Raw genomic sequence first — 27,137 nt, 5'->3', positions numbered from 1 at the left:
TAAAGGTTGGAGCGTATAGGAAAGGAAATTATGTATAAACTACATATAAAGGAGGGGTGAACTTGAGCCGGTCTGTTCCTGACAGGGTGTAAAGGGAGAGAACAGGCATTATATTAGTAGTCCAGTGCTATATAACAAATTACGTCAAAACATGGGGCTTCAAGCCAGTTTCTGCGGCCAGGGATTTGGGAGTGGGCTCACCTGGGTGGCTGTGCGCCAGGTCTCTCGTGGGCCGCCGTCCCTGAAGTGCCTGAAGGCTCTCCTGGGGCTGGAGGAGCTGCTCCCTCGTCGCTGTCGTCAGAGTTCTTCTGGCTCTTGGTAGTGAAGCTTCAGTCCCTCACCACCTCCTGGAGCCCCCATTGTGGGCTGCAGGGGTGCCGTCCTGCTTCCCCAACAGGGTGCTGTCAAGGGAAGGGGGAAGGCCTGAAGCATGGTGGGGCACCCTAACTCCCGCTATTTCTGTCCCTTCTAGGCAGGCCATCAGGCCAGCCCACACCAAGGTGAGGGCTAGCCCCACCCTTTACCGGGAGCGCCAGAGAATTCTGTGGACTCATTCTGAGCCACCACAGGCATTTTCCTGGGTGGGGAGAAGCACAGGTTCACACACATAGCTGAGGAGAGCTTTGCAGCCAGTTCTTGGGACAGTGAGGAGGTGGGCTTTAGTGGACCCAGGATTCACGTGCCAGTCCCGTTGCAGGTGACCACAACAACTATGTTACACGTCCATTTGTGGTAGATTGCCTCCAGTGTTATCTAGTAAACGGTTTTTATGGTGTTACATTATATTCTTTTGTCATGGAAGAAATTATTCAACTTGTGAGCATTTTCATAGAAAAGTGTTTTTGGTTTTTTTTTTTGGGTAGGATCAGATGCTTTGTTTTGTGGTCTCTGTTAGGCATTGATGCTTCTGATGGGAGAGTTTGGTGAGAGGAGGATTACATAAAGTAAAGTGCCCTTTTAATTACCCTTATGTTATGCACTTGGTGTTTGTAAGGACAACTGATGCTTCAGAGTTTCTCATTAGCAGCCTCTCCATAGGGATGTGGTGGTACTGTATTAAGTTAGTGGTAGTATAATGGTAAGAGACGTATTTTCGATCAGAAGTCCAGTTTAAATGGTAGGTTAAGAAAGACATCTGAGTAGTCCGCTAATTTCCCTTTATTCTTGTCTCAGCTGTCACCACTGCACATCATAATAGGCTCGTAGGGCGTTTCACCTGCCCTACCTTGACCTCCCAGGCCCAAAGGGAAAGGGTGAAGGCCATCCGGAGTTTCTGTATATGCCTGTGTGTGCACACCTGCCCTGCCACACACGTGCCCCCTGCTGTGATTTTACTCTTGGCCTGGTGCCAACGCGTGCCAACTTCACAGCGTTTGCATCAGGAATTTGGGTCAGTCTAGGAGGGATGAGGGCGAGCTGGCCTGGGGTGCAGGTGGGGAGAGCTGGTCTCCTGTGTGGATGGCCTCGTCCTACTCCTGGCGAGCGTGTCCCTGCGTGTGTGAGAGACAGAGCTCAGCCTCGCTTACGTACACTCAGCACGAAAGAGGAACGGGGTGAAGAGAGACACGAAGGCGAGAGGTGGAGTGAAAGGGGAAAATTTCATCCGTGCTGCCCACAGTAAGGTTAGCATATGAAATGGTCGAATAGCTGGTATGTTTCTCTACTAGTTCCTGGAATACTTTCTTAAAAATGCTGAAAAAAACTTCCTGTGAGAAATGGCCACCAGGTGTCATCAGAATGCTGCTGCTATTGATTTGTTTTATTATTGTTCTTTTTTTTAATTTTAAAATTTTATTTAATTTATTTTTTTATACAGCAGGTCCTTATTAGTCATCAGCTTTATACACATCAGTGTCTACATGTCAGTCACAACTGCCCAGTTCATCCCACCACCACCACCATCCCCCACCGCTTTCCCCTGTTGGTGTCCATACGTTTGTTCTCTACATCTGTGTCTCAATTTCTGCCCTGCAAACCGGTTCATCTGTACCATTTTTCTAGGTTCTTATTATTGTTCTTAAAAAGTATATGCATGTTTTGATTTTTCTTGCACTTTTAAAATTTTCTTTTGTTTTTAAACTGTAGCAGAGAATATTTCAGTTAGAGCAGGGATTTTCTTTTGGGACATTTTCTTGGTGAGCTAATAATTTTTTATAGGTAAAATTGAAGATCACTATATAAAACGTATTTATTTATTTACTTTTAGTTGAGGAACAACTACTAGTTGAGAATTTGGATGAGAGTAGAAACTATAAATGGAATTGCATATTTGAAAATCTTTGGCACAGTGAGGATGTATGTTGAATGGTAATTGATGAATTTGTGTAGGAACCGTATGCTTTAAGAAGATTTGGTTTAATAATATATCTCATTATTTTAGTCTAAATACCTACTAAGTCTTCTGAATTTTGAAACCTTGCTGTGGGAAGAAATCGGAGACTCACTGGCTTCTCCAATGGGTACAAGCACCACGACTTTCAGAAAGAACAGGGATTCTGCCTTACTTACTTTGAGTGTTGACAGTGAGTCCCATGCCTGTCCTGTTGTTTTGCTTTGTTCATAGAGAATTAAAGGTGCTTTCTGGTACATGGTAGGCTTTCCATAAATGTTGAGTGAATGAATTAAATCTGCCTCCAGAAAAGAGTCCTTGAACTGTCCCAGTTGGGTATTTTGAATTCTGCTATAATAACCTAATAAGCTTTCTGATGAAGGTTTTTCTTTTTAAAAAAAGAAAAAGAAAAAAAATATATAAAAGGTTCCTCATTTCTGTTGAATCCCTTCTAGATCACTTTAAGATACTTACTAAATCACCTTGCACTCCCACTTAACTGATGTCATTCTAGTTCAGGCCTTACAACTTAAACTATTATTATAATGTGCTCTTTCTGCCTCTAGACTTTCTCTACCCGTGATATGTCCTGCATACCGAAAAATGAGTCTTCCTGAAGCAGTGCTGTGTTTCGGTGACTCCCCACTGACACTACTGAATAAGTTCCAGTTCTTAATTCGGAGCCTCTTATGATGTGGTGTTGGTCATCTGCCTGGGTTTTAAGTTGCCCTGCAGTAGAAAGCCAGGGCTGTAGCTGTCTGCACTGCTGACAGTCTCACATGCTCATTGCATGTGCTTTGCGGCTTTGCTAATCCCTTTTTTCTGCTTGAAATGTTTAACTGTTCCTACCTGCCCCCTCAACAAAAGAAAAAAACAGTTTTAGTGTCCTGGGGTTTAGCTCAAATGATATTTCTGCTCTTTTAGCCAAATAGTCTACTTGGCAGTATGGTCCCTTGCTCATTTATACTGCTGTAGTTCTTTGTTTATATCACACACGTGACCATATGTGGCCTTGTATTAGAGTTCCTTTCCATATATGTCACATGGCTCCTAATAGAATATGAGCCTGCTGAGGGCAAAGGATGTGTTTGTATCATTATAGTTCTTTCATTTTCTAGGCAACTCAATATATATATTTGTTGAATGTTTGTTGTTCTTTCTTGGTATAATGAGATGTTGAGTTATTTCATTAATTTCAAAAGTCAATTGGGAAATAACAGATGTAGAAACATTTCCTCCTTTTGTTTTAGAATTTTTGGAGCCATTATATGGGAGATAATGAAGAACCTCATTATTTTGCTTCTGCATATTAATATAGTCATTCTTTTGTCTCCAAAAATGTATGAGTCATGCGCCGTCTATATAGCATTGACTCTGAATAGTTGTACGTGTGTGGGTCTTCCGTGGGTTGGTGTTTGTGTGTTCTGTGCATGTGTACCTGCTAGTGTCCGTAGCGAAGGTGATGTAGCCGCGGGCCACAGCGGTGTCGGAAGAGGAGGAGATGAAAGGACTCGTTATTGAAAGAAATTCTCACCGTTCTAGATTAAGGGTTAAAAGGTTTTTTAAAATAACTCCTGTTATGGACGTTTTCAAACTTTATGTATGCAAACACATAGAAAATTGATAGAATGGCATACTGAATCCCCATGTAACTGTCACTCAGCTTTCAGCACTGTCGGTACCTAGCCTTCGCTAGGCTCCTTTCCTGGACCATTTTAAAGTGTATCTCAGACACTTTTCATTTCATCAATAAATACTTAGATAGGAGACATTCCTTATTTCACAGTGAGATACTTGTTCATTCTAGTACCTGTTGTGTGCTTGGAATTGATCTAGGCTCTTGGGACATGTGAGTGTATAAAATAAACCAGGCCCTTACGTTCTAGCTTGGGAGACAGAAAGCAAGCTAGACACATAAATAACCAGCACAAGGAAAAAATTGATTTCATCAAAATTTAAAACTTTTGCTTATCAAAAGACAACATTTATAAAATGGAAAGGGAGAAAATATTTGTAAAACATGTATCTGACAAGGGATTCATATCCGGAACACATAGGCTCAATAATAAAACAGACAAGTGATGTAAGAAACGGGCCAAAGGCTAACAAGGACTTTGCAAAGCATGTAGCATCATTCAGCACCATCGCTAGTTACCGGGGAAATGCAGAATACTTCACACACACTCACTAGAAAGACTAAAATTGAAAAGGCTGACAGTGTCAAATGTTGGTGAGGAAGTGGGTCAGTCACAATTCTTGACACTGCTGGTGGCCGTATAAAGCAGTGCAGCCACCTTGAACATCAGTCAGGCGGTTTCTCGTACAGTTAAGCACACACACCTGCCCTCTAGCCCAGCAAGGCCACCCCTAGGTGTGTACATAAAAGCAGTGAGAATCTATGTTCATGAAAGACGTGTGCAAGAATATTTATAGCAGCTTTATCATAACAGCCCAAAAGGGAAGTAGCTCAGTGTCCGTCAACAGGACTGTAAATCTGTGTGGTGGAGCACATTGCTGAGCCATGCAGCACAGACATCGTGCTGAGCGGAAGAAGCCAGACCCTCCTTCCCGCCGGAAGTGTATATATTGTCTGATGTCATTTGTATGAATTTCTGGAACAGGCAAAACTAATCTATTGTGGAAGAATTCTGAGCGGCGGTTGCCTCCGGGTGCGGGAGCGGGGAGGGGAGTGGGATACGGGGACTGAGCGTGAAGGGCTTGAGAGGGTTCTGGGGGGAGAAGGCAGTGTCCTCTGTCTTGAGAGGGACAGTCCTGAGGGACCCTCAGCAGCTCTCTGGGCTTCTCTTTCTGCCATCTCTCCTCTCCTTTATTCTGCCCCACAAGCTCTAGCCGCCCTCCTCTCTGCTGGGAGGTCCCTGGGCTCTGTCTGTGGCCTGCGTCCATTCTTCAGGCAGTAAGCTGGCGCTCACCTGGTTTGTTTCTCATCTCTCAGGATCACTATCTTTTGGTGCCTGATCTCCAGTGTCTTGTGCTGTTGTTTCATAGATTCTGTGTTTTTCTTTTTTATTTGTTTCATGCATGAGAGTAGATCCAGTCCCTGTGACTCTTGACCAGAAGTCGATGTCCTGGACTGGACAGTATATCTATTGAAAAAAAAAAGTCTCACCCCTTAAAATGCAAGGCAGAGATTTTGTTTTTTCTTTGCTTAATTCCAGTATCTAGTACAACCAAAAATACCTGGCATACAGTAGGCCCTAAGTGAAGATTTTGGAACAGACACATGATTCATTCTTTCTTACTTCCTTTCCTCCTTTTACTGTTGAATTACAAATGTTGAATAGCAAACCCAATGCTTTATCTAAAACAGCATTTTCTAAAAGGTCCTTTGGAACACTGGCCTCTTGATTCTTTATAAACAAAGGGCTCTGTAATGAAATTAGTTTGGGAAACACTTATGTACTGAGAAATTCTGTGATAAAGACACTTGTTTAAACCAGAGTTTTCTACACTTATTTGACCAGGAATATTTTTTCCCCTCAAAACACCTATTGACCTTTTATATAATTTATCTTTTCTGTAACACATTCTGAAGAAATGATGATCTGATGTTGTACATCTTGTAAGTGTAATAAAACTATATACATTTATCTTTTTCACTCTTTTATAAGAGTGATACAATATGTTACTATATTATATTGTAATAAATACAAGGTATTTTTGTATGTAAATTACATATGATAATTTATATATTTTTAAGCAACTTTATTGGGATATTCACATACCATACAATTCACCCATTCATACTATGATTTAATGGATTTAAGTATACTCACAGACATGTGCAACCATCACCACAGTAAATTTTAGGACGTCTTCATCACCTTTTAGATATTATCCACCACCGCTACCCCACTGTCTCCCATCTCCTGTCCTGTGCTCCCGCCCAGCCCTAAGGAACCACTATTCTACTTTCTGTCTCTATAGATTTGCCTATTCTGGGTATTTCTTATAAAAGGAATCATATAGTATGTGGTCTTTTGCAGCTGGCTTCCTTCACTTAGCGTAATGTTTCCAAAGTTCATCCATATCGTGGTTTGTATTAATACTTCATTCTTTTTGTGGCCGATTAACATTCTGTTGTACGGATGTACCTCATTTTGTTTACCCATTATTCTGTTGCTGCACATGTGGGTTCTTTCTACCTCCTGGCTATTGTGGATAATACGGCTGTAAAAATTTGTGTCCAAGTTTTTGTGTGGACGTATGTTTTTATTTCTGTTGGGCATATACCTAGGAGTGGAATTGCTGGGCCGTAAGATACACTGTGTTTAATCTTTTGAGGAGCTGCCAGACTCTTTTCCAAAGTGGCATCATCATTTTACATCTCCACTAGCATTGTATGAGTGTTCTGATTTCTCCACATCCTCACCAACACTTGTTATTACCTGACGTTTAAAAATTTTTCTTTTTAATTTATTATTCATTTTTGGCTGCGCCGGGTTTTAGTTGCGGCATGCGGACTCTTAGCTGTGGCATGCATGTGGGATCTAGTTCCCTGACCAGGGGTCGAACCTGGGCCCCCTGCACTGGGAGTGTGGAGCCTTACCCACTGGACCACCAGGGAAGTCCCTTATCTGACTTTTTGATTCTAGCCATTGTAGTGGGTGTCGCATTATAGTTTTGATTTGCATTTCTCTGATGACTACTCATGTAGAGTATGTTTTCATGTGCTTTTTGGCCATTTGCATATCTTCTTTGGGGAAATGTATATTCAACTACTTTCCTTTAAACATTTTTTTAATTAACTTTTGGCTGCGTTGGGTCTTTGTGGCTGTGTTGGGTCTTCATAGCTGCGCACGGGCTTTCTCTAGTTGCAGCGAACAGGGGCTCCTGTTCTTTGCGGTGCGTGGGCTTCTCACTGTGGTGGCTTCTCGTTGCGGAGCACAGGCTCTAGGCACGAGAGCTTCAGTAGTTGTGGCTCACGGGCTCTAGAGCGCAGGCTCAGTAGTTGTGGTGCACGGGCTTAGTTACTCTGCGGCATGTGGGATCTTCCTGGACCAGGGCTCGAACCTGTGTCGCCTGCATTGGCAGGCGGATTCTTAACCACTGCACCACCAGGGAAGCCCCTCAGCTCCTTTTAAAATTGGATTTTTAAAAAATCATTGAGTTATAAGATTCCTTTTTTATATATTCTGGATTAAGTCCTGTATCAGATATTGATTTGCAGAACATTTTTCCCATCCTGTGGCTCATCTTTTCACTTCTTTTTGGTGGTCTTTGAAGATAATGTTATTTGAAGCTTTTAATTTTTTTTTTTTTTTTTTTTGCGGTACGCGGGCCTCCCACTCTGCTGTGGCCTCTCCCGCCGTGGAGCACAGGCTCCGGACGTGCAGGCTCAGTGGCCATGGCTCACGGGCCCAGCCACTCCGCGGCATGTGGGATCCTCCCGGACCGGGGCACGAACCCACGTCCCCTGCATCAGCAGGCAGACTCCCAACCACCGCGCCACCAGGGAAGCCCTGAAGCTTTTAATTTTGATAAAGACCAATTTATTAATTTTTTCTATTGTTACTCATGCTTTTGGTGTCATTATCTTATATATAATTTCTAGTCCCTACTTTTAGCAGAGTCAGAACAACAGCCTTCATTTGGTTTGTCATCGTGACAAAAAAACAAAAAAAAAATGGTTAAAATAGTTAAAGATAGTTACCATTAGCTTTGAGGCCATAATACTTGATGAGTAATACTTTAATTAACATCAAATCAAATGGCATTTGGCTGAGAATTCCATTCATGGTGTAAAGTAAATGGAAAATGATATGTTTTAATTGAATTAAATAGCATAATGAAAAATAAAATCAATGTTATTGATTTTAAAGCATTTTATTCAATAAAATTCTTCCTCCCCCCACTAAAATTTACGTTATTAATTCTACTCTATCAGTGACATTTCCCCTTAACCTGTTAACCTTCAGACAACACAAAATGACTGTTAGATGAAGACATTGGTGATTGACACCTGCAACAGGAGTGGCTGTTCATTGGCAACAGTGCTTGAACATGAACGATGATGTATGATGAGCATATGCATGTTGTTAATTAGGATATACTTAGAAGGATGATAGTCAGACTCTTTGCTCTAGGGGAGGAGGATGAAGCAGTTGTTTTAAAATTATGTTTTCTTTACACTGGGACTTGGGCTTCTGTTGGGAAGCTAAAGAGGGGGAGGGCTGGCTCCCTGACTTGTATCACAGCAGTTTTTGTTTAATCTGTTCTACAGAATGGGAGTTCACGGAAATGTACTTTGAAAAGAGGGCTTCTCTGTTTTTTTTTTTTTTTGAGTAGTAAATTGAAATGTACCAATAAAAAGAATTAAAACATGGAAGCTTTTTTGTAAGCTGGTTGAAAATTACTTTTTCTATCAAAGTAATGTAGCATTGCTTCCTGAGTCAGCAGTATGATGATGTGGTATGCCCCAAATCTGATTTCATGCATTTCATAAAGGACTTTGCACACGCGATCAAATCCATCTCAATGTAAAGGAGAACTCGAGGCTAATTTTATGATATTTTTCGTCTAGTGTGTCACTTTATGTCGACTTTTCGACTAACTTGTGTGTCTTTTCTTTATGTTCAAAGGTTTTATACCATTTTTATTTTCTTCCCAGGTTATGTGTGCCCAGTGAGCCACCCCTGACACAAGAAGCATCGTCAGCCTTTATTAGTGATGGATACTGAGAAGAAACCAGAGAATGATGAGGATGACAGTGCAAACAAGGAAGCAAAGGACTGGAGAAATAGTTCACCCCGTGATGTAGATTGTGGGCCTGTATCTGCGGTGATAGCAGATTCCTCTGAAAATTCCACAAGCAAAAGAGGCTTTTTAGAGTCATCAGACTTTGACAGTGCTGTCGTGGGGAATGATGGAAATGAACACGCTTCCAAGAGAATGAAATTAGCTGAGGCAGAGCCCCTCCAGTCGGGAGAGCTGGGCATCCCTGGGTCAGAGAGGCCTGAGGGCTCAGGCCCAGAAGCGGGTGTCCCGTTGGCGGGGACAGGGGTGGGGGCCCTCCTTAGTGACCCTGATGGAGGCGTGTGTCTTCCTGGTGCCTTTGCCGCCCCCTGCAACGTTAACCCCACGGACGCTGCTTCTCTGGAAACAGACGCTGAGAAGAAGCCCGCTCAGGAAATGGTTTTCCTTGATCCAGAAAGAGAGCTTCCCTTCCCCCAGAACGAGATGCCTGCGAGCAGTACCCTCGGAAGTGTGGATGCAGTTCTGCAGTGCGGCGCGTGTGGTCACTCGTTTGTTTCCTGCTCCGATTTGGAGAAGCATGCTGAGTGTCACATGCAGCAGCCTGAGGACCACGCCTGTGGCCCCTGTGGCCACAAAGCGGAGAGCAGCGCAGCCTTACATGTGCACGTCAGGCAGGCGCATGGGCCGCAGAGGGTCTTTTCTTGTGACCTCTGTGGCTTTCAGTGTGTGGAGGAGAACCTGTTGAACGCACACTATCTTGGCAAAACACATCTCCGGCGTCAGAACCTTGCTGCTCGTGGAGGGTTTGTACAGATCTTAACCAAACAGCCTTTTCCTAAGAAGCCATGTCCCATGGGAACAAAAAGTGTTCGCACAAAGCCAAGAGCGTCTAAGCCAATAGCAAAGAATGGCGGTTCAAAAGGATTACGAAACGTTGGAAGCAAATTTAAAGATTTCAGAGGAAGCATTTCTAAACAAAGTGGAAGTGGCAGTGAGTTGCTGGTTGAAATGATGCCATCCAGGAATACTTCCCCAGAAAAAGTAGAGATTGTTGAAGAAAATGTAACCTCCCTCGATATACCTCGGAATCCTGAAAACCAGAGTAAAAAGGTAGGAGACTTAGTCACCTCAGAGGGTCTCCTAGAGAAATTGGAATCTACCAGAAACACCCTCCAGGCAGCCCACGGTGTCAGTACGGCCTCAAGACCCAGACCTGAGCGGAACGTCCTCATGCTGGGCAGCAGCTTCCGACGACGCAGCGGCGCTTTCGCCCTAAGGGGCCAGGCGAAGAAAAGGTTCACTCTTTTAGGAGTTAACAAAAGAGGCACTACTGAAACTCAGAGGCTGTGCTTGAAACACTTTAGAACACAGATGAAAGCAAGTGATGCTGAGTCAACACCTCAGCATGCAGAAACCGGTGGCAGCGTCCAGGGTCTGTGCGTCACATCCGCAGAGACCCAGGACCTGAAGCAAGACAGGAGAAGCTCCCATCTCCCATGCTCCTTTGACTCAGTGACGGTGAGGCCGCCTTTGGATGACCAGGTGTTGTGTACATGTACAGACTGTGAACACACAGCCACAAACAGGACAGAGTTGGAAATCCATGGGAAGAGGTGCCACGCAGGAGAGATGCAGTCTCACTGCCAGACATGTGGCTTTTCCAGTGCGTCCAGGAGGGACTTGGATGCACACTCGCACAATAACCAGCATCAGCAGACCGCCCCCGGCCTCAGTTGTCAGTGTTGTTCCTTTACTTCCTTGAATGAAATGTACCTGAGAGACCACATGAAGGAAAAGCACAGTAGGGGTTTCCTTTGCACGCCTTGTGATCTGTGCTTCTCGTCTGAGAAAGACATGGAGGAACACCAGACAACTGAGAAGCACATTCACTTGTTGGGTCAGCCAAAGACTTCTCAATCATTTAACAATGATTTGGTTTTACAGACTTTACCTTTAAGTACTTTAGAATCAGAAAATACAAAAGATTCTGTGAGTGAGTCAGGAAAAGCAGCTCAGGAAGAGCCAGTTCAGTCCAGGGTCAGCCATGGAAATGAAGTAAGACATGCGAATAAGCCTCAGTTTCAGTGTAAGAAGTGTTTTTATAAAACAAGATCTTCCACTGTTCTCACAAGACACATAAAACTCCGCCATGGTCAAGACTATCACTTTCTGTGTAAGGCATGTAATCTTTACTCATTGAGCAAAGAAGGAATGGAGAAACACATTAAGAGAAGCAAACATCTTGAAAATGCTAAGAAAAATAATATTGGCTTAAGCTTTGAAGAATGTATTGAAAGGGTCTGCATAGGTGCAAATGACAAAAAAGAAGAGTTTACCATTTCTGGGAATGGAAGGATAGAAGGCCATGTGGAAGGTGTGCAATTCCAGGAGCACACCTGTCTCGACAAGAGCATCCTCCTTCCCCAGGAACTGTCACAATCTGGTGTAATCACCAAAGAGGCTGAATTAACTTTGACCACTGCCCCAAAGAGAGGGAGACCTAAAGGTAACATCTCACGGACGTGTTCACATTGCGGTCTTTTGGCCTCGAGTATTACAAACTTGACCGTGCACATTAGACGAAAACACAGTCACCAGTACAGTTATTTATGCAAAGTGTGTAAGTATTATACTGTAACTAAGGGAGACATGGAACGTCATTGTGCCACCAAGAAACATAAAGGACGTGTAGAAATAGAAGCGAGTGGAAAACCAAGTTCAGATATCATTGTTGGCCCGGAAGGGGGGAACCCTGAAGCCTGTAGGAAGAACACCACTTCAGCAGTTTCGGATGTACCTGCCAACGAGTCAGCTGAAGCAGACACCTCTGTTTCGGAAAAGCCAGTACTAGAGCAAAGGAATCCAGTTGAAGTCGACGTTGAGAACGTATTTCATTCTACAGATGGGGAAACTAATGGTCACATTCTTGAGAGAAAGGAACAGACGTCTCTACAACCAGAGGACCTTATCCATCAGGGCAATGCCTGCTCCCAGGGAGATGACGCAGGTACAGGAGATAACAAATGTGCGCGCTGTGAGTTTAACGCTTACTCTTCTCCTTCTCTAGAACTGCACGTAAAACGGAAACATACAAGAGAGTTTGCGTTTTATTGCATGGCGTGTGATTACTATGCTGTGACTCGGCGGGAGATGACCAGGCACGCAGCAACAGAAAAACATAAGATGAAAAGGCAGTCTTACCTGAACTCTTCTAACGTAGAAGCCAGTTCTGCAGAAATGTCCAAAACCATCATTATTCCTGAAGGGCAGCATCAGCAAAGTTCTGAAGAATTTCAGATAATTTCAGACCAACCCTCTGAAACTCTCAGAACTAGAAATGCTGCTGATTGTTCTATTTTGGATGAGAATACTAATTTAGATATGTCCAAAGTACTCTGCGCTCCTGGCTCTGTAGAAATTGAGACTGAGGAAGAATCTAATCTCAGCGGAGATCATTCCTTTTGTGAAGCTTTCCAGCCGCCCCTTGCCAAGGATAAAGTTACAAAACCGGAGGAGATGGTGTCCCTTAATATTTCCTCTAATTATGGCTCCCCAGGCAACTTTCAGAATGAAAATTCAGGAAGCTCAGCTTTGAATTATGAGACAGCAAAGAAAAACCACAGTATGTTGAATGACGCCAGTGATCCAGACACACATTGCAAGAGTGATGGCGGAAACGTAGGGGACAAGGCAGATAAAGTCCTTGGCAAACGTGTGTGCCCCGGAGCTCTAGAAGGAGAGCATTCGGCTGAGAGCACCATGCTGAGAGCAACTGGAGAAGAGCTCAACCTGGGTGGCAGTGGTCAGAACAAAGTTGGAAGTGTGCAGAGTTCAGGGGATTTGAAAGATGTGCCAGAAGATCCCGTTCTAGAGAATAAGGAGATTCTGATGAATTCCCAACATGAAAGTAAAATAATTTTGGAAGAGGATGGTCCAGCTTCTGATAGCACCGTTGAAAATACTGATGTTTATGAAACTATAATCAGTATTGATGATAAAGGACAAGCCGTGTACAGTTTCGGCCGGTTTGATTCTTCCATCATAAGGATAAAGAACCCCGAAGATGGGGACCTGTTAGACCAGTCTGAAGAGGGGCTCATAGCAGCAGGAGTGAGAATGAGTGAGTTGCCCTTAAAGGACTGTGCTCAAGGTGTGAAAAAGAAGAAATCCGACGGCAGTTCCTTTGCCGAATCCACACGAATTCGTTGTGATGACTGTGGCTTCTTAGCAGATGGTTTGAGTGGACTGAATGTTCACATAGCCATGAAGCATCCTACAAAAGAGAAACACTTCCACTGTCTGCTGTGTGGAAAGTCGTTCTACACGGAGAGCAACCTCCATCAGCATTTGGCCAGTGCTGGTCACATGAGAAATGAACAGGCCAGCGTTGAGGAGCTTCCCGAGGGAGGGGCCACCTTTAAATGTGTCAAGTGTACAGAGCCCTTTGATTCTGAACAGAATTTATTTCTGCATATTAAAGGGCAGCATGAGGAACTGCTCCGAGAGGTGAATAAGTACATAGTGGAAGACACTGAGCAAATCAACCGCGAGAGAGAGGAAAATCAGGGGAACGTTTGCAAGTATTGTGGGAAGATGTGTCGCAGTAGCAATTCGATGGCATTCCTAGCACACATTCGCACTCACACAGGTAAGTACAGTGCAGCAAATCTCTCTTTACCCACCAGGTGCAGAGGAGTGATAGAGTTCAGACATTTGTTCCCATCCAAACGTGGAGTCCTTAACTGCATTTGCCAGTCGGCCTCCACCCAGTTCACCTCCCACTGCCCCGTGGCTCTGGACGCTGCGATAGTCTTTGTTGACACTTAACATTTCTTAAGGTAATTAATTGAGCCTTAGTGATTCCAAAGGCACGATGTTTGGCAGATCTCTTTTATCAAGAAGCCTAGTCCCTCTGATGCGTTTGTTAAATTCCTGTCTCTCACAGCTTTTCAGTTGTCTCTAAGTCCTAGTTGTTTGGTTTTCCAGGGTGTCTATTAAGTGGCACTTCGGGTTTCAGAGGACATATTAAGTGGCTTTTGAGGAGTGGAATATGAAAATTTTCTTACAGTTTTAGGGATTTAAATGTATTCATTGCCAGATAGTTTATATCCCAAAGTGTAACTCCCAGGCAACAAGATTCTGCTTTCAAGGATCAAAATTAGTGAACACTTTTCAAAGTTAATATGTCCTGGGGATTTGGTTTGCATGGAGGTAGCACTTGGTTTAATTTCTGTGCTGTCACCTGTAGTGTTCCATTTTAATGTTCAATTTTAGGTAGAAATTTTTTAAAAAAACTTTTTGTGGGAAATACATAAGCCACTATTCTAAATTTATGTTAAAATTCGCTGCACTGTTTCTATAAACCTGCCATACATTCTTTGTTTTAAATGGACAGCTTTTCTAAATCATTGTGCTCTGCTTAGACAAGTTCTGTCTCCATGGTTGAATTTATGAGTGGATTTGAATAATAAATTCACATTTCAATGAACATATTTTCATTAAAACTGTAAGGTTTATTTTACTGTACTTTTAAACAATGGCTTATTATTAAAGATATACTTTAAATTCATGCAGTTTTTGAAACTTAGTGCACGGTTACAAGGAGGAAGACAAAAGGGTATGAAACATTATTAATAGTTTAGGGTGATTAAAGATAGATAAAAGTTTTTCGCTGAAGAAAGTAACAGGGCAACCTGCATAAGGTTAATCTAGGTAAATATAAACATTGTACTTTTGATCCCAGCTCTTCCCATGTAGTAGAACCACCCCTGGAGAGTAAGGTCAGATACTTATTTGTTGGCCTTAGTAATACCTCTGTCGGTACCGTGTTGCCGCTCACTTTCTGAAATGATATGGTTTTAGAAATCAGGCTCGTTCATGTGTGCAGAAAATAGGTTCTTTCTTAACATGCCCTCTTAAGGCAGATAAAACTGAATAAAACTAAGAGGAAGATGCTAATGGAGCTCTTTTTAGAATTCTTTATGCAACTGTCTGGTCAAGACATGTTGCTTATAATTGATGTGTCCATTACTTGAATTCTCTTGTAATTATAGTCAATAAGTCTTGTAAATGTGTTAAAGCTCACTAAAAGCATACAAATTCAAGAACAGAGTAAGGCTAATAATTTAAAATAATCAATGTAGGCATTTCAGCACTTAATTTCCCTTGTGTGTTGATAGCTGATCATTCTTAATCCATTAAGATTTATTTAGTCGTTTACAATGCAAAATAGGTTTGCACTGGTCACTTGTGCCATTTGAAAATGTCCACCAGGTTAAGTGCAGAATGTAGTCCATTAGTCTTCCTTGACTATATGTATTAATTGCATTTAAAATCAAGTTAATGTGGATGTGAAAGTGAGGTAACTATCAATGTGTGACAGAGTAACCCTACTTATATAAGTTACATCATTGATTGTAACATTTAGTAAAAGTTAGCATACTTTTTAACATCTCCTGTTGGCTTATCAGCAAGTACATTTTTATGGTGTTCTGAGGCACCGCAAAGAGCTCTCTTCCTGAGTCCCCAGTGCCAGCCGACATTTCAATTTTGCAAGTCATTTTTTGCTGGGAGGTTGCTATCCAGGTTTTAATCCAAGGCTTTTTTGCCGTCGTTGTTGTTTTCTTTTGTTTTTTATCCTGGGGGCATCTTAAAAAGAATTGCTTCTCTGATACTTTGCTTATGTCCATGAAATAGTAATTCAGGGACTGTTATTAATGGTTAACTGGAAAAGGGCTTATTCTTCCAATCCCTGTTTTCATATTTTGTGATTTACTATATGTTTTATGTAACCTTTTCTTCCCATCCTTAACACGATAAAAGCAGCACTTGAAGAAACAAATGAGTTTTGGTTATCAAGGATTGTGGGAAAAAAGCCTCCCAGAGTTTTCCTGAGTGCTCGCTGGTATGAAGCCATCCACATGACCAGAAAGTGCAGCGTCTCCTTTCCCTTTGCGTTAGTAATACAGGAAAAGCTGTTCATTTTCTCTCCGGCATTGTTCTGGTAGTTAGAGCTTTAATTTCCTATACCAGAGGTCATTAAGTCGGAAGACTCTCTGAAGCCCTTAACTTCCTGTTCAGAGCGTGCTGGTCTCTGGCGCTATTTGGAAATGTCCACACGTGGGAGAACATTAGGGCTGGTGGTGTTTGTACCTTAATAAGTGACAGTTTAGAAGCCAGAACAGTTTGGGAAGAGGCGGTTAGGGGGAGTTAGTGCATCGAGTTTAAGCACAGTGAGGGCAGGGCCTCTGCTTTGCTCACTGCTTCACCCCCACGTGGTGCTGGCTTTCAGTGCTGTTTGTTGAATGAAGGATGAGCAGAGGAACCAGTGAAGTGTTCAGTGTAGGGAGGATTGTGGAGTGGAGAAGCATTAATTAGATAATGGGTTGTATCCATCTTACTTGATTCTTTAAGACCTGAAGTCTCCTTATGATTTTTTAAGTGTCACGTCCATGTATGCCTAGCAGTTGGCAGTGAATGAAGTTGAGGAAGGCCAGTGCAGGTCTGAGGGGGAGGCTTTGTTTTTAAAGTCTTTGGAATTCTTTAGGTAACATTGTGAGGTGCCAGACAGCTAGAGACCTCCTTTCATTTTTCCCTTTCAGAAAACCTCACAGGCCAAACTAAAGCAAAACAAAAACTACTGAGGGTAATGCTGTCGCATGGAGTGGGACTATTTAAAATAATATTGACAGTTTATAATAATCTCAACATGCCTGAAAGACAAATTTAGAAATATATGGTCTTACAAATTTCGCCTTAAAAATACTATGCCTGGATTTATTTTGGAATGGGCCTAGCAGGCTTAAAAATGGAAGCGCTATCAGTTAGGAAAAAAAATGGGACATTTCTTGTTTTCTTATACAGAAAAATGTTACCCCTAGTCCCGTAGTATTAGAATTTTTATGGCCAGGAAGGAGACGTTAACACATCTCTGCATGTAAGATACAAAAAGTAGTCAGGGCCTCCGTGATTTCTACATGGAAACAGTCAACAGGGTGACTCGTGGATGTGTTGTCAGCACACCAGCAGTGATGGCTGAAAGCCGAAGGAACTGCGGTTTCCACCAGGGAGCCACGGACAGTCCACTGAAAGCGCTGAAGGTCTGTGTCCGGCCCCCGTGGCCCGTGTGCTGCCACACAGAGGAGCTCACACCCTGTAGTGCAGAGCGAGCACACAAGGGCTTGAGTCACGAGATATTTTGGATCCTTTCACCAAAATTGTAATAATACACGTGTTGAGAGAGCTTTATCTTCTTCGTTTAGAGTCCCGATGTTATTGTTGATTAATAATTTCCTAATTACCTTTAATGCAGTTTAATTTAAAGTACAGGTGAATTGGTTCTTCTCACTCTTTTCTTTTACAAGTCCCTTTATAGAATGCTGTGTCAAGATGAAATGTTTCAAAGTAGTGATAGGCTTAGTTTTATCAGAATCATTTAAATAAACTGTAGTTTCTAATGTAACTGATAGAATGTGATTGCTGTAAGCTGCAGTCTCAACCTGCTTTTGACATTTAAACATATAAAGCTGACTAGATACAACCATTCAGGTGCTAAATATATTTTACCTCTACTTCTAACAGTAGAAATGGAAGTATTAGAAGATCTGGCTTCATTGTCTTTGAACTGTGAAATATTCACCTTTGCCCGTGCTTAGTACTGTTGACTTATTTCTGTTAGAAGATTAAAATTAAATGCTTCACTTTTTTTGTCAGCTTTTGGGAATTAAATTGAAATTTAAGACTCTAAAATTTTTTACTGAGTGCTTCAATTTCAACACAGTATTCTTGGAGGATTTTTTTTCAAGGGCATTGGGCAAAGTTCCATTGATCAAAAATGATTTACTGCAACTTTTTTATTTGAGCTCTTTTTGTATATTTATTAAAGTTCACATATTTCATATTCTAACTGTATTAGAAGAGGTGCTTCACCAAGTAGGTACTAAACATGCTATGAAAAATTTGGAAACATTGTACCAATTTTAAACTGTGTTTTTTTTAATGATTTTATTTTCTTGAGGATTTAAAGGTTAGAATTAGAAAATGGTATATATGTGTTACACTTTGAAAGAGTGTTGCTTCTTGATAATATGGGTACTGATTATCAATTAGTAACTATTTTCCAGTTAGAATCTACCTATTACTGACAGTAAGTTTGTAGACTCTTGAAATAATTTTGTCTCCTCATTTTTGAGTATAGATTAACCTTATTTCTTTATGAAATAAAAAAATTGTTGGTACTGTGCCTTTTATGTTGAAATGTTCTTGAAATCAACAATAGCCATAATGTCAGTAATTCTGATTTGCTGAATCATCACAGATTTTTGGCTCTAAAATGATCATAAAAGCAAATAATTTATCCACTATATATTCTTATATTGTATGGTATTGAAAGAGTAATATTGTGAATAATTTGGGATAAATGTTAGAAAAAAACTGAAATATTAATGTGAAAAAATTCAAAGCTGTAGAAATATGAGGGAACGGGGATGTGGCCACTGAGAAATTTATTTGATAATAAATATATTTTTAAGAAACATCCGCTACTCTGTATGCATTTATGTTTTAAAAATGTTCCATTTAAAATGTTAAATGACTTTTAAAACTATTTTTGTGAATTGTAAGAAAAATATTTGAAATTATGTAGCTCATCTCATCTGCTTAGTACTGCTGAGGTGTATCACCTTTGACTTTAAATTTTAGAAATGTTATTGAAAGTTAGAAATACTCATTGGAACATTAAAGTCTTCTTGGTGGAATAATTGTGGAATGTGTGTCTGTTCAAGTTAGAAAGGAATGCAGGTATTCCATTTGGGGGACAGAAATTTGTAATTAGATTATAAGTATGATTTAAGATCTGGGCCTCTTTTAAAGCTTTATCAGTAATGTATTATTCAAATTCAAATCATACTTTATGTTAAATTTATTTAGGATCAAAACCATTCAAGTGCAAGATATGCCATTTTGCAACAGCTCAGCTTGGCGATGCCAGAAACCATGTCAAAAGGCACCTTGGGATGAGGGAATACAAGTGTCATGTCTGTGGGTGAGTAAATTGAAACCGTCTCTACCGTGGTGAACCAGGAAGCATGTGCAGGATATCCATTGTTTCAGAATTCAAAACTGATAGGAGTAAGAGTGGCTAAAATTATGCATGCGTATCCTTCTTTCCATTGTTATGGTAAATTCCTTAAACACAGTTATGACATTCTTCTCCCACTTCTAATCCTGTACTGAAGATGAGCAATTTTATGGGCTACAAGGTCAATTTGAACCTGTAATCTGTAAATTGACTAAATTATAGGATGTTCATTCATATTGCCAGAGAGAAGTGTAAATTCCATTTAAAGACATAAAAAAATACATACTATAGCTTCAGGATTGTATATGTATGTTTTTTTTTCTTTTGCTATACCGCTTTAATTTTAATCACATTAATGGTTCTTTGGATACATTGGACACATTCTATAAGGAAAAAAGCAGAAAAAGATTTAATTTCAGAGAACTGATTATTGCAGGGATGAAGCTTAAAAATCCAGTGTATAATGTAGGTTTTTGTGTAACGTTATTTCAAAACTTGTTTTTTTCCTGTTTTAGTTAATGGCTCTTTCCTCTAAAGAATCATTCACAATGTTTAATTGTCACTCAAATGTGTTGCATTTAATAGGAAGCAGTGAGACGCCTTAATGCAACACTAATTAATTTAGCAGAAATGTTTGAAAGGTTTTAAAATGCCATGACATCTATGGTATATCATAGGACATTCAGAGCTGGATTTTAATACGTTACTTCTGATTAAAAGTATATTTTAATGCTGTTATGCTAGAGAAATTAACTAATAAGTGCATCGTATAAAAACACTTTATGTGAAACCTGAGGAACCTGCAGTTCTTATGGTTAATTCACAAAACACTTCGGATTCAATTAAATTATGCAATGCGTACATGTTTTATATATATATATATATATATATATATATATATATATATATATATATATATATATATAAAACTCTCCCATTGCGGGGCACAGGCTCCGGACGTGCGGGCTCAGCGGCCATGGCTCACGGGCCCAGCTGCTCCGCGACATGCAGGATCCTCCCGGACCGGGGCATGAACCTGCGTCCCCCGCACCGGCAGGCGGACTCTCAACCACTGCACGACCAGGGAAGCCGCGTACATGTTATATTAAGTTTATTTTTTCAGTGGAAGATTCTTCTGGTTAGCACTACTGTGTAAATATCTTTTAAGTCAAAAACAGTTTCTGTTTTTTAATGGACTGTACATTTCATCCCAGGATGCAGTTGCATTTTTTGACCCTTAAGATAGTTTTGCAAATAACTTTGCAAGCAGTTTTATTAACCATGGCCTGTGATTTATTCATTGGCAGAATTGATGGTTCAGTGACTTGGAGCTAAAGTAAGTGAAGATGAACCTTTGCCCTGAAGCCCCTGAACATCAGTGGGAGAATGAGTTTTGTTGCTACTGATTTTAGCTGCAAGGGTCGAGTGCCACATGGTTCATTTAATTGCTCCAGGTCTTGGAATTTTAAAAGATACCTCATTTATTGTTTTTACCATGTGAGTTATAGGATAGAGGAAGGCCCTGACTCCAATGAAAATTTGTGCTATGACAATAAGCAGTTTCTTCTTTGTGTCTGCAAAATAAGTAAATAATTTTTGCATACTATGTTATTAGAAACCGAATTTTTATTTTTATTAGCGTTACCAAAACCTGGAAAGAGAAGAAGAAACTTTCAGAGAGCAGTTTCTGACATATGTAGCGTCAAAAACAATGTCTGATTGATTGGCTTTGGTTGTGTGATTTGAGCAGTGCACACTTGCTTAGCTCATTGCTTAGCATGTACAACCGGCATGTTGCACTAATGGTTTATATAGTGGTTCCCAAGTAAAGAATTATAAGTACATATAGCTATGTTGAGTTTTATACGGCTGTCAGAGAGGTCTACGTGTGTGTGTGTATACATAGAAAAAGCAATCTAGATTCTCAAATTGTATCACTTAAAATTACAATAGTCGTTGAATTTTATTTGAACAAGAAATAATAGTTCTCTTAATTTTTTTATGTGAAATTTGATTTAAAAGTCACATAGCAGTTACTTGTACAGGGTAGATATTTTTACAGTGAAGCTAAAAGTTCTGAAGAATTTCAGTAAACTGCAGAATGCCTATCGACCTATGTAGTTGACACAGAACAATAATGAGTTAAATACCCTTTAATGCTAAAGAAAAAGTATCATAGGTTGTTCTGTATTCCATGTGTTTCAAAGGGATAGAGCAGAATGTAGGTTAGAAATTAAAGTAAAAAACGTTAAAAAAAAAGAGAGAATTGGCTATCAGATTAGTGGCAGTAGAGAGCACTGGTACATTAACGTCTCTGACAATGTCAATTCATTATCATTGATGGCTAAATAATCTTAGAAATGCTCAGTGGACCTATTAGTTCCTGAACACAAGCAGCTCATGCTGCATTTCTTCATTAGCTTTAATTGCTATAAATTTTACCTTTTAAAAAATCATGCTTTAAAAGGTGAAGTGATCTTTCAGGAACATTAACTCTATAATTTTGTCACAAACAGAAGGTCTTGCACTATGTTTTCTTTTCTTCAGTAGTTAGTATCTTAGTATCTGTTTTAGAATTTTACTAATAACCCCTTCACTGTTTGAGTTGTAAGAAATAAACGGCTTTTCAAACAGTTCTGTTAGAGTAATATATGAAAACAGTGGGGCAGGCACATTTTTGAAGTGAAATTATTACTCACAGTGTTGTACTATTTTTCCTTAGTTACCTCTTGAAAAAAATCTTATATTCTATGGTGAAATTGATGAAAACAACAAACAGTACATTTTGTTGAAAAGACCTCAGTATTAATGTTTCAGTTTATTTGTAATTGTATGACTTCTTTTTCATATCTTTAAGATTTTAGACGCTCATCAAATATGTATCATATATTATTTACTAAGGCTTAATTTAAGGTTGTGCATTAGCTACTCCTTTAATAAAAACTGCCTTTTAAACTTTATTTCAGTTGTTTGAACCTACACTGATCTTCTTTGAATTTTTAAGCTCAATTTTAAGATCTCTCTGTCCCCCTCATCGGCAGATCTTAGCCACAGTATATCATGGATTTGAGTTATTTGACCAAAGAGGCTGAATGTATTGTATTCGATGTCTAATTCCTAATGCTAGCTGGGAGTCAGAATTCAAGATTTAAGTTTTGTTTACCCATGGTTTACATGCTTATGTCAGGGTATAGGTTTCAGAAATGTATTGCTCTGCACTCCCTGTTTTAAGAACATGTTATAGATAACTTCATTTAAAAGCCTTTCATTTTACTTTCACTTTTAGGAGGAGCACTTTTTGAATTACAGTATCTTAATGTTTTTCTTACTTCTGAGCATGACCTCAAGAGGAATTTTATAGAATATAGGTGAATTTATATTTAGCACTTGTTGGATAGTTAACATGAAAATGTGCTATGGGTCGGACATAGGGCTTAGTGGGGGAGAAAATAAAAAATAATAGAAAGCACCTTATGTAGAAGTTAATAATTTTGTTGGGAACATATATTTAAAAATAGGTAAGCACATTTTTACTAAGTCCGTGATCTTTACCTTTGCTATTTTTCAGTAGTCAAGAACTTAAAAATCTCAATGGCTTAAGAACATCATTGTGGAAACCATGTTTTGTTAAATTCATTTACATTTATTTTAATAATCTCTTCCTCCGTGTGTGTACACACATACACACATTAGTGTATATATAATACTCTCAGTAATAAATAGTATTTAAGCAGTGCTGTGTTTTAGTGTACAGCTTAATTAGCAGTCGTTTCATTTGTTGATCTCAGTTTCATGAGATTGTTTATCTCATGTTTATTACCCCATTGTACAGATGGTAAACCTGAGAGTAAAAGTATTTTTAGTGATGGAGTTAAATTATGGGCTAGTAATGGTAGACCACTGTCTCCTTCCTTTTAACTGTACCTTTTCTTTATTTCTCTGCTTTTGTAATATCTGTTGTTTTAGTTACTGATTTTAATTTGTACTTATTTTTTTTCTCTCTAGGTTGTTTTCTCTAGCATGTGATAGCTGTAACTTCCAGCCCCCAGCCACTTTTGTTTTCTGCTTTTGCTCAGACTTACATTATTCTAAAAAATTGCTTGCAGTGTATTTTATTTTAATATTCTGGTATTCAGTCTCTTTCTCTCTCTCTCTCTTTTTGGTCTCTCTCTGTTTCACTTTTCTCATATTAAAGTGTTGTTTTACATAATTTTATTATTTTTCCTCATTGTTCTTTATGTGTTGATAATTTATCACACTTGAGTTGTTACAGATTGAACATGTTAGTATCATAGAAATAAGTGCCTAAAAAAGTGAAGATTTTATTGTCTTTCCATTAGGGTGAGAGGGGTAAAATTGATCTTCTTGGGTTATGGTTTTTGTTTTTCATTACTAGTTACTACAAAAAAAGACTAAGTAGAAAATTAGTAAGTAGCCTGTGATTTCAGTAAACCCGGGAAATGATACCTAACTTTTGTATGCCATTATTCACAAAAACCCCAGTATGCATGATTTAGGGGTTATATTATTTTCTGACTGCTTTCCCTGTGTCTAGTCTTGAATCTTGTATATAAACAGTTGAGTAGTACTTACCTAATCAGGAGAGAATAGGGCATTTACTAAATCTGTCACCTCTGGGTTCATGAAAAGATTCTAGACATTTTCTATTGTGTATTAATGTGCTTATGAACTGTTTATTCTTAGTTGGTTTAAGAAAACTTAAATAGAAAGTTACTAATGCAGCAAAACTCTTTTTGTGTGTGTGTGTGGCATTACCTAGTTTTTGTGCATTAGAAGGGATCTCTATGTAGATGATTATAATGTCACTTTCTGACCTTTGCAGCTTGAATAATTGTAAATCATTGCTTCATAACGTGTCAGAGAATGTCTGTACTAGGCAATTAAATGGCAGAATATAATAGACCAAATTATTGCCTGTCATGTTTTCAACAACACAGTTAGTATTTGAGTTACACTTAATCATTACGTGCATTAGCAACTTCATTGGAATCCAGCTTCAGGCTGAGCATGAAATACATTACATTATTTAAACCTCTAATGGTACAAGTCATTTATTTGTGTTGAAGTGTACAACATGCAGAGTTTCATAAAGCAAGGAACACTTGAGAGCTTAATTTATCCAAATCAAAGTCTAAATGCAGATAAACACAAGTGGCAAAAATTAGTAATTTTTATAGGCTGGAAATATTTAAAAATACATGGTTGTGTGTAATTTTAGGCAGCAGGAATAAATTAAAATCACTATTTTTAGTCTGCTCTGAGAATTAAAGCTGTGTATACCTAAATCATTAAGAGTACCATGGGATTGCATTTTTAGCTGAACAATTAATTACAGCCATCATATCTACAGATGTATCCAAATAAAATAAGTTTTTGGTTCGGCTGGTTGTTTTGGTTAAAGAGACATAGAAAAAAAGATATAGATAGAAAAAGTTTGTTTTATATCATGTCATAAATTATGCATGTAACAATATAAAGGGCAGCATCTCTCAATTTTATAAAAAACATCAAAACTAACATTAAAATACTCTTGTTATAAAGGATGTGTTACATATTTTATCTCTATAATATTTTAATGCTTTTTGTTTAATGGTATATTTTTGTCTTTAGTTTGAAAATTTAAAAATCCCACATAATGCTGACTGTCTCTCTTCCTGTCAGTGAGGAATACCAAATGTACATTGTTAGTTTATTCCTCTGATGTTGAAGTCCTTGAAATACCATTTAAATACTGAATGGATGTTATTTTATATTTTTTATAAACAAATCACTTTTTATTTTGAAAATCTAGGAGATATCTTGGTTATTATATTAAAATAAAATACGATTGTAGGATATTTTTTAGTGAACTGCTTTGTAAATCCAGGAGAGAGTCGGGGGTGTGGTTAGGATAACAGGGAAGAAACAGAAGAAACTGTTTTCCGCCTCTCCTCACAGGGAGAGGAGGGCATCTTCGTCACCACCATATCCTGGGCTCCTTTTTTGTGATAGTGTTTTCTTGAATTTTTGCCTTGGAAGAGTAGGGTCATAGATTTATTCCAAGGCAGTAAGTGTGATCAGCTCATAAGAAAATAGAAATAAAATACACATTGTCATTTGTTGGTGTTGTAGTTGAAAACACTGGCCTCTGTCTCTAAGGTCTTTTCCAGTGAAAAGGTCTTACCTCAGTGACTTAAGTAATTTTTGCTTTATTTTTATTTTAAAATGTTCCATGGTGACTTTAAAATGTTATTGTGGAATCACAGGATTCTTTAGCCCTCCTGATCCCAGGAGTGAAATACAGAAGGTCAGCTACTCCTCTGGTTTCCTTTGCCTGTCCTGTGATTTTTTTTTTTTTTAATTTTTATTGTTAACCTGTTTTCTCCCTCCCTCTTCCTGTTCCTGTGTTTCTGAAAGTCCTTTACTTTCTACAGGGTTTTGCTCTTTGATTTGTCTGAGACTGAATAAGAGGAGGTGTTGGAAATGTAGATACGAGGGAAGTACAACCATTGATTCAGGTATTCATTCATTTCCCATTGGGCAGATTCTTGACAGTTTCCTCTTCAAGTAGGCCCAGGTGGTACAAGGGCCCTGCGGTCACGTGCTCTAAGTAGGAGAGACAGACTCAGACTACAGGGGAAAGAGCGGGGGATGGTGGTCCACAGAGGAGGGGTGCCCAGCTCTGCTTGGGAGCATCAGGAAAGGCTTCATTCAGAGGATGGGTTTGCGTTGGTTCTCGAAGGATGAGGAGGTATTTATACACAAGGCAAAAAAGGACACTTTTTTATTAGAGGGAACAAAAGAGCAAAAGTAGTGAAGTATGGAATAGCATGGCATATTAAGAACACTGCGAGAAATTCCTGGAGTTTAAGTGCTTAGAAGGGGTGAAGCGGGGGATTTTTTTAATATTAAATATTTATGGAGCATCAGTTTGTGCTGTTAGTCTTTAGGGTTAAAAGATCAAAATGATATCTGCTGCAAATGGATGGAGAAAGCTCAGGTAAAGAAATGCCCAAGTCTTTTCTGAATCTTGTTGCCGATTCAAAAAATATTTCATCAGCTAGGTAGCGTGATGTGAAGGTGAGTGGGGGTTAGGCAGGCAACCAGGGGCAGCCCATTCCAGGCAGGGCTTTGGGGAGGTTCAGCCAGGAGCATGGCGAGTTCAGGAGCCACAGGGACTTCAGCTGTGCCTGAGGTGGGACTGTAAAGGAAGGGGCAGGTGGCAGGGCTGGATCACAAAACCGTGCCGTGCTATGGTGCTGAATGCTGGCCTTTCCCTCTGCTTTCCGTCACTTCCTTTTTTTTTTTCACATCTTTATTGGAGTATAATTGCTTTACAATGGTGTGTTAGTTTCTGCCTTATAACAAAGTACATCAGTTATACATATACATATGTTCCCATATCTCTTTCCTGTTGTGTCTCCCTCCCTCCCACCCTCCCTATCCCACCCCTCTAGGTGGTCACAAAGCACCGAGCTGATCTCCCTGTGCTGTGCGGCTGCTTCCCTACGTTTGGTAGTGTATATATGTCCATGCCACTCTCTCACTTTGTCACAGCTTACCCTTCCCCCGACTTTCTTCCTAGTTTTCTAGACTGTGAATAAGCAGTGAAGGGAGGAAATAGAGAGCCTGGCAGGAAGTGAATTACTACTTCAGAATGAAGGGGTATGGGGATTGGCCGTGGGGAATTATTTTTAAGAGAATTTCATTGTTCACAATTTTAATTAGGAGTGCTGTTGATAACTGTAATGGATACAGGTTAATACCGGTTCCATATAACCTAATGTAGCATAGTTCCAAATGATAATTACAAGGACACAGTTACGTGGCCATACCGCAGATGTCCACATGCAACCGATACATTGAAAACGGACGTTAGAGTTGTTTCCATACACAGTTCATCTGGCAGGGCAATGTAAATTGGGACAGGAAACCATCAATTAAAGAAATATATATATATATATATATATATATATATATATATATATATATACTGTTTCGTAATGGGTATTATTC

General features: G+C 39.7%; 1 protein-coding gene across 1 annotated transcript in view; it reads left to right on the top strand.

Annotated features, from left to right (window-relative positions):
* Nucleotides 1–9,016: 9,016 nt before the first annotated feature.
* Nucleotides 9,017–27,137, top strand: part of ZNF407 (zinc finger protein 407) — a 399,036-nt gene continuing 380,915 nt past the window's right edge. The window contains exons 1-2 of the mRNA XM_065890443.1: nucleotides 9,017–13,691; nucleotides 18,971–19,085. Of these exons, the coding sequence (XP_065746515.1) occupies nucleotides 9,017–13,691; nucleotides 18,971–19,085 (4,790 nt within the window). The remainder of the gene's footprint in view (nucleotides 13,692–18,970; nucleotides 19,086–27,137) is intronic.

Source organism: Phocoena phocoena, chromosome 13 (genome assembly GCF_963924675.1).
Source record: "Phocoena phocoena chromosome 13, mPhoPho1.1, whole genome shotgun sequence".
In the NCBI taxonomy this organism is placed as follows: Eukaryota; Metazoa; Chordata; class Mammalia; order Artiodactyla; family Phocoenidae; genus Phocoena; species Phocoena phocoena.
The sequence above is the reverse complement of the archived record's forward strand: the minus strand, read 5'-3'. Positions and strand labels throughout refer to the sequence as shown.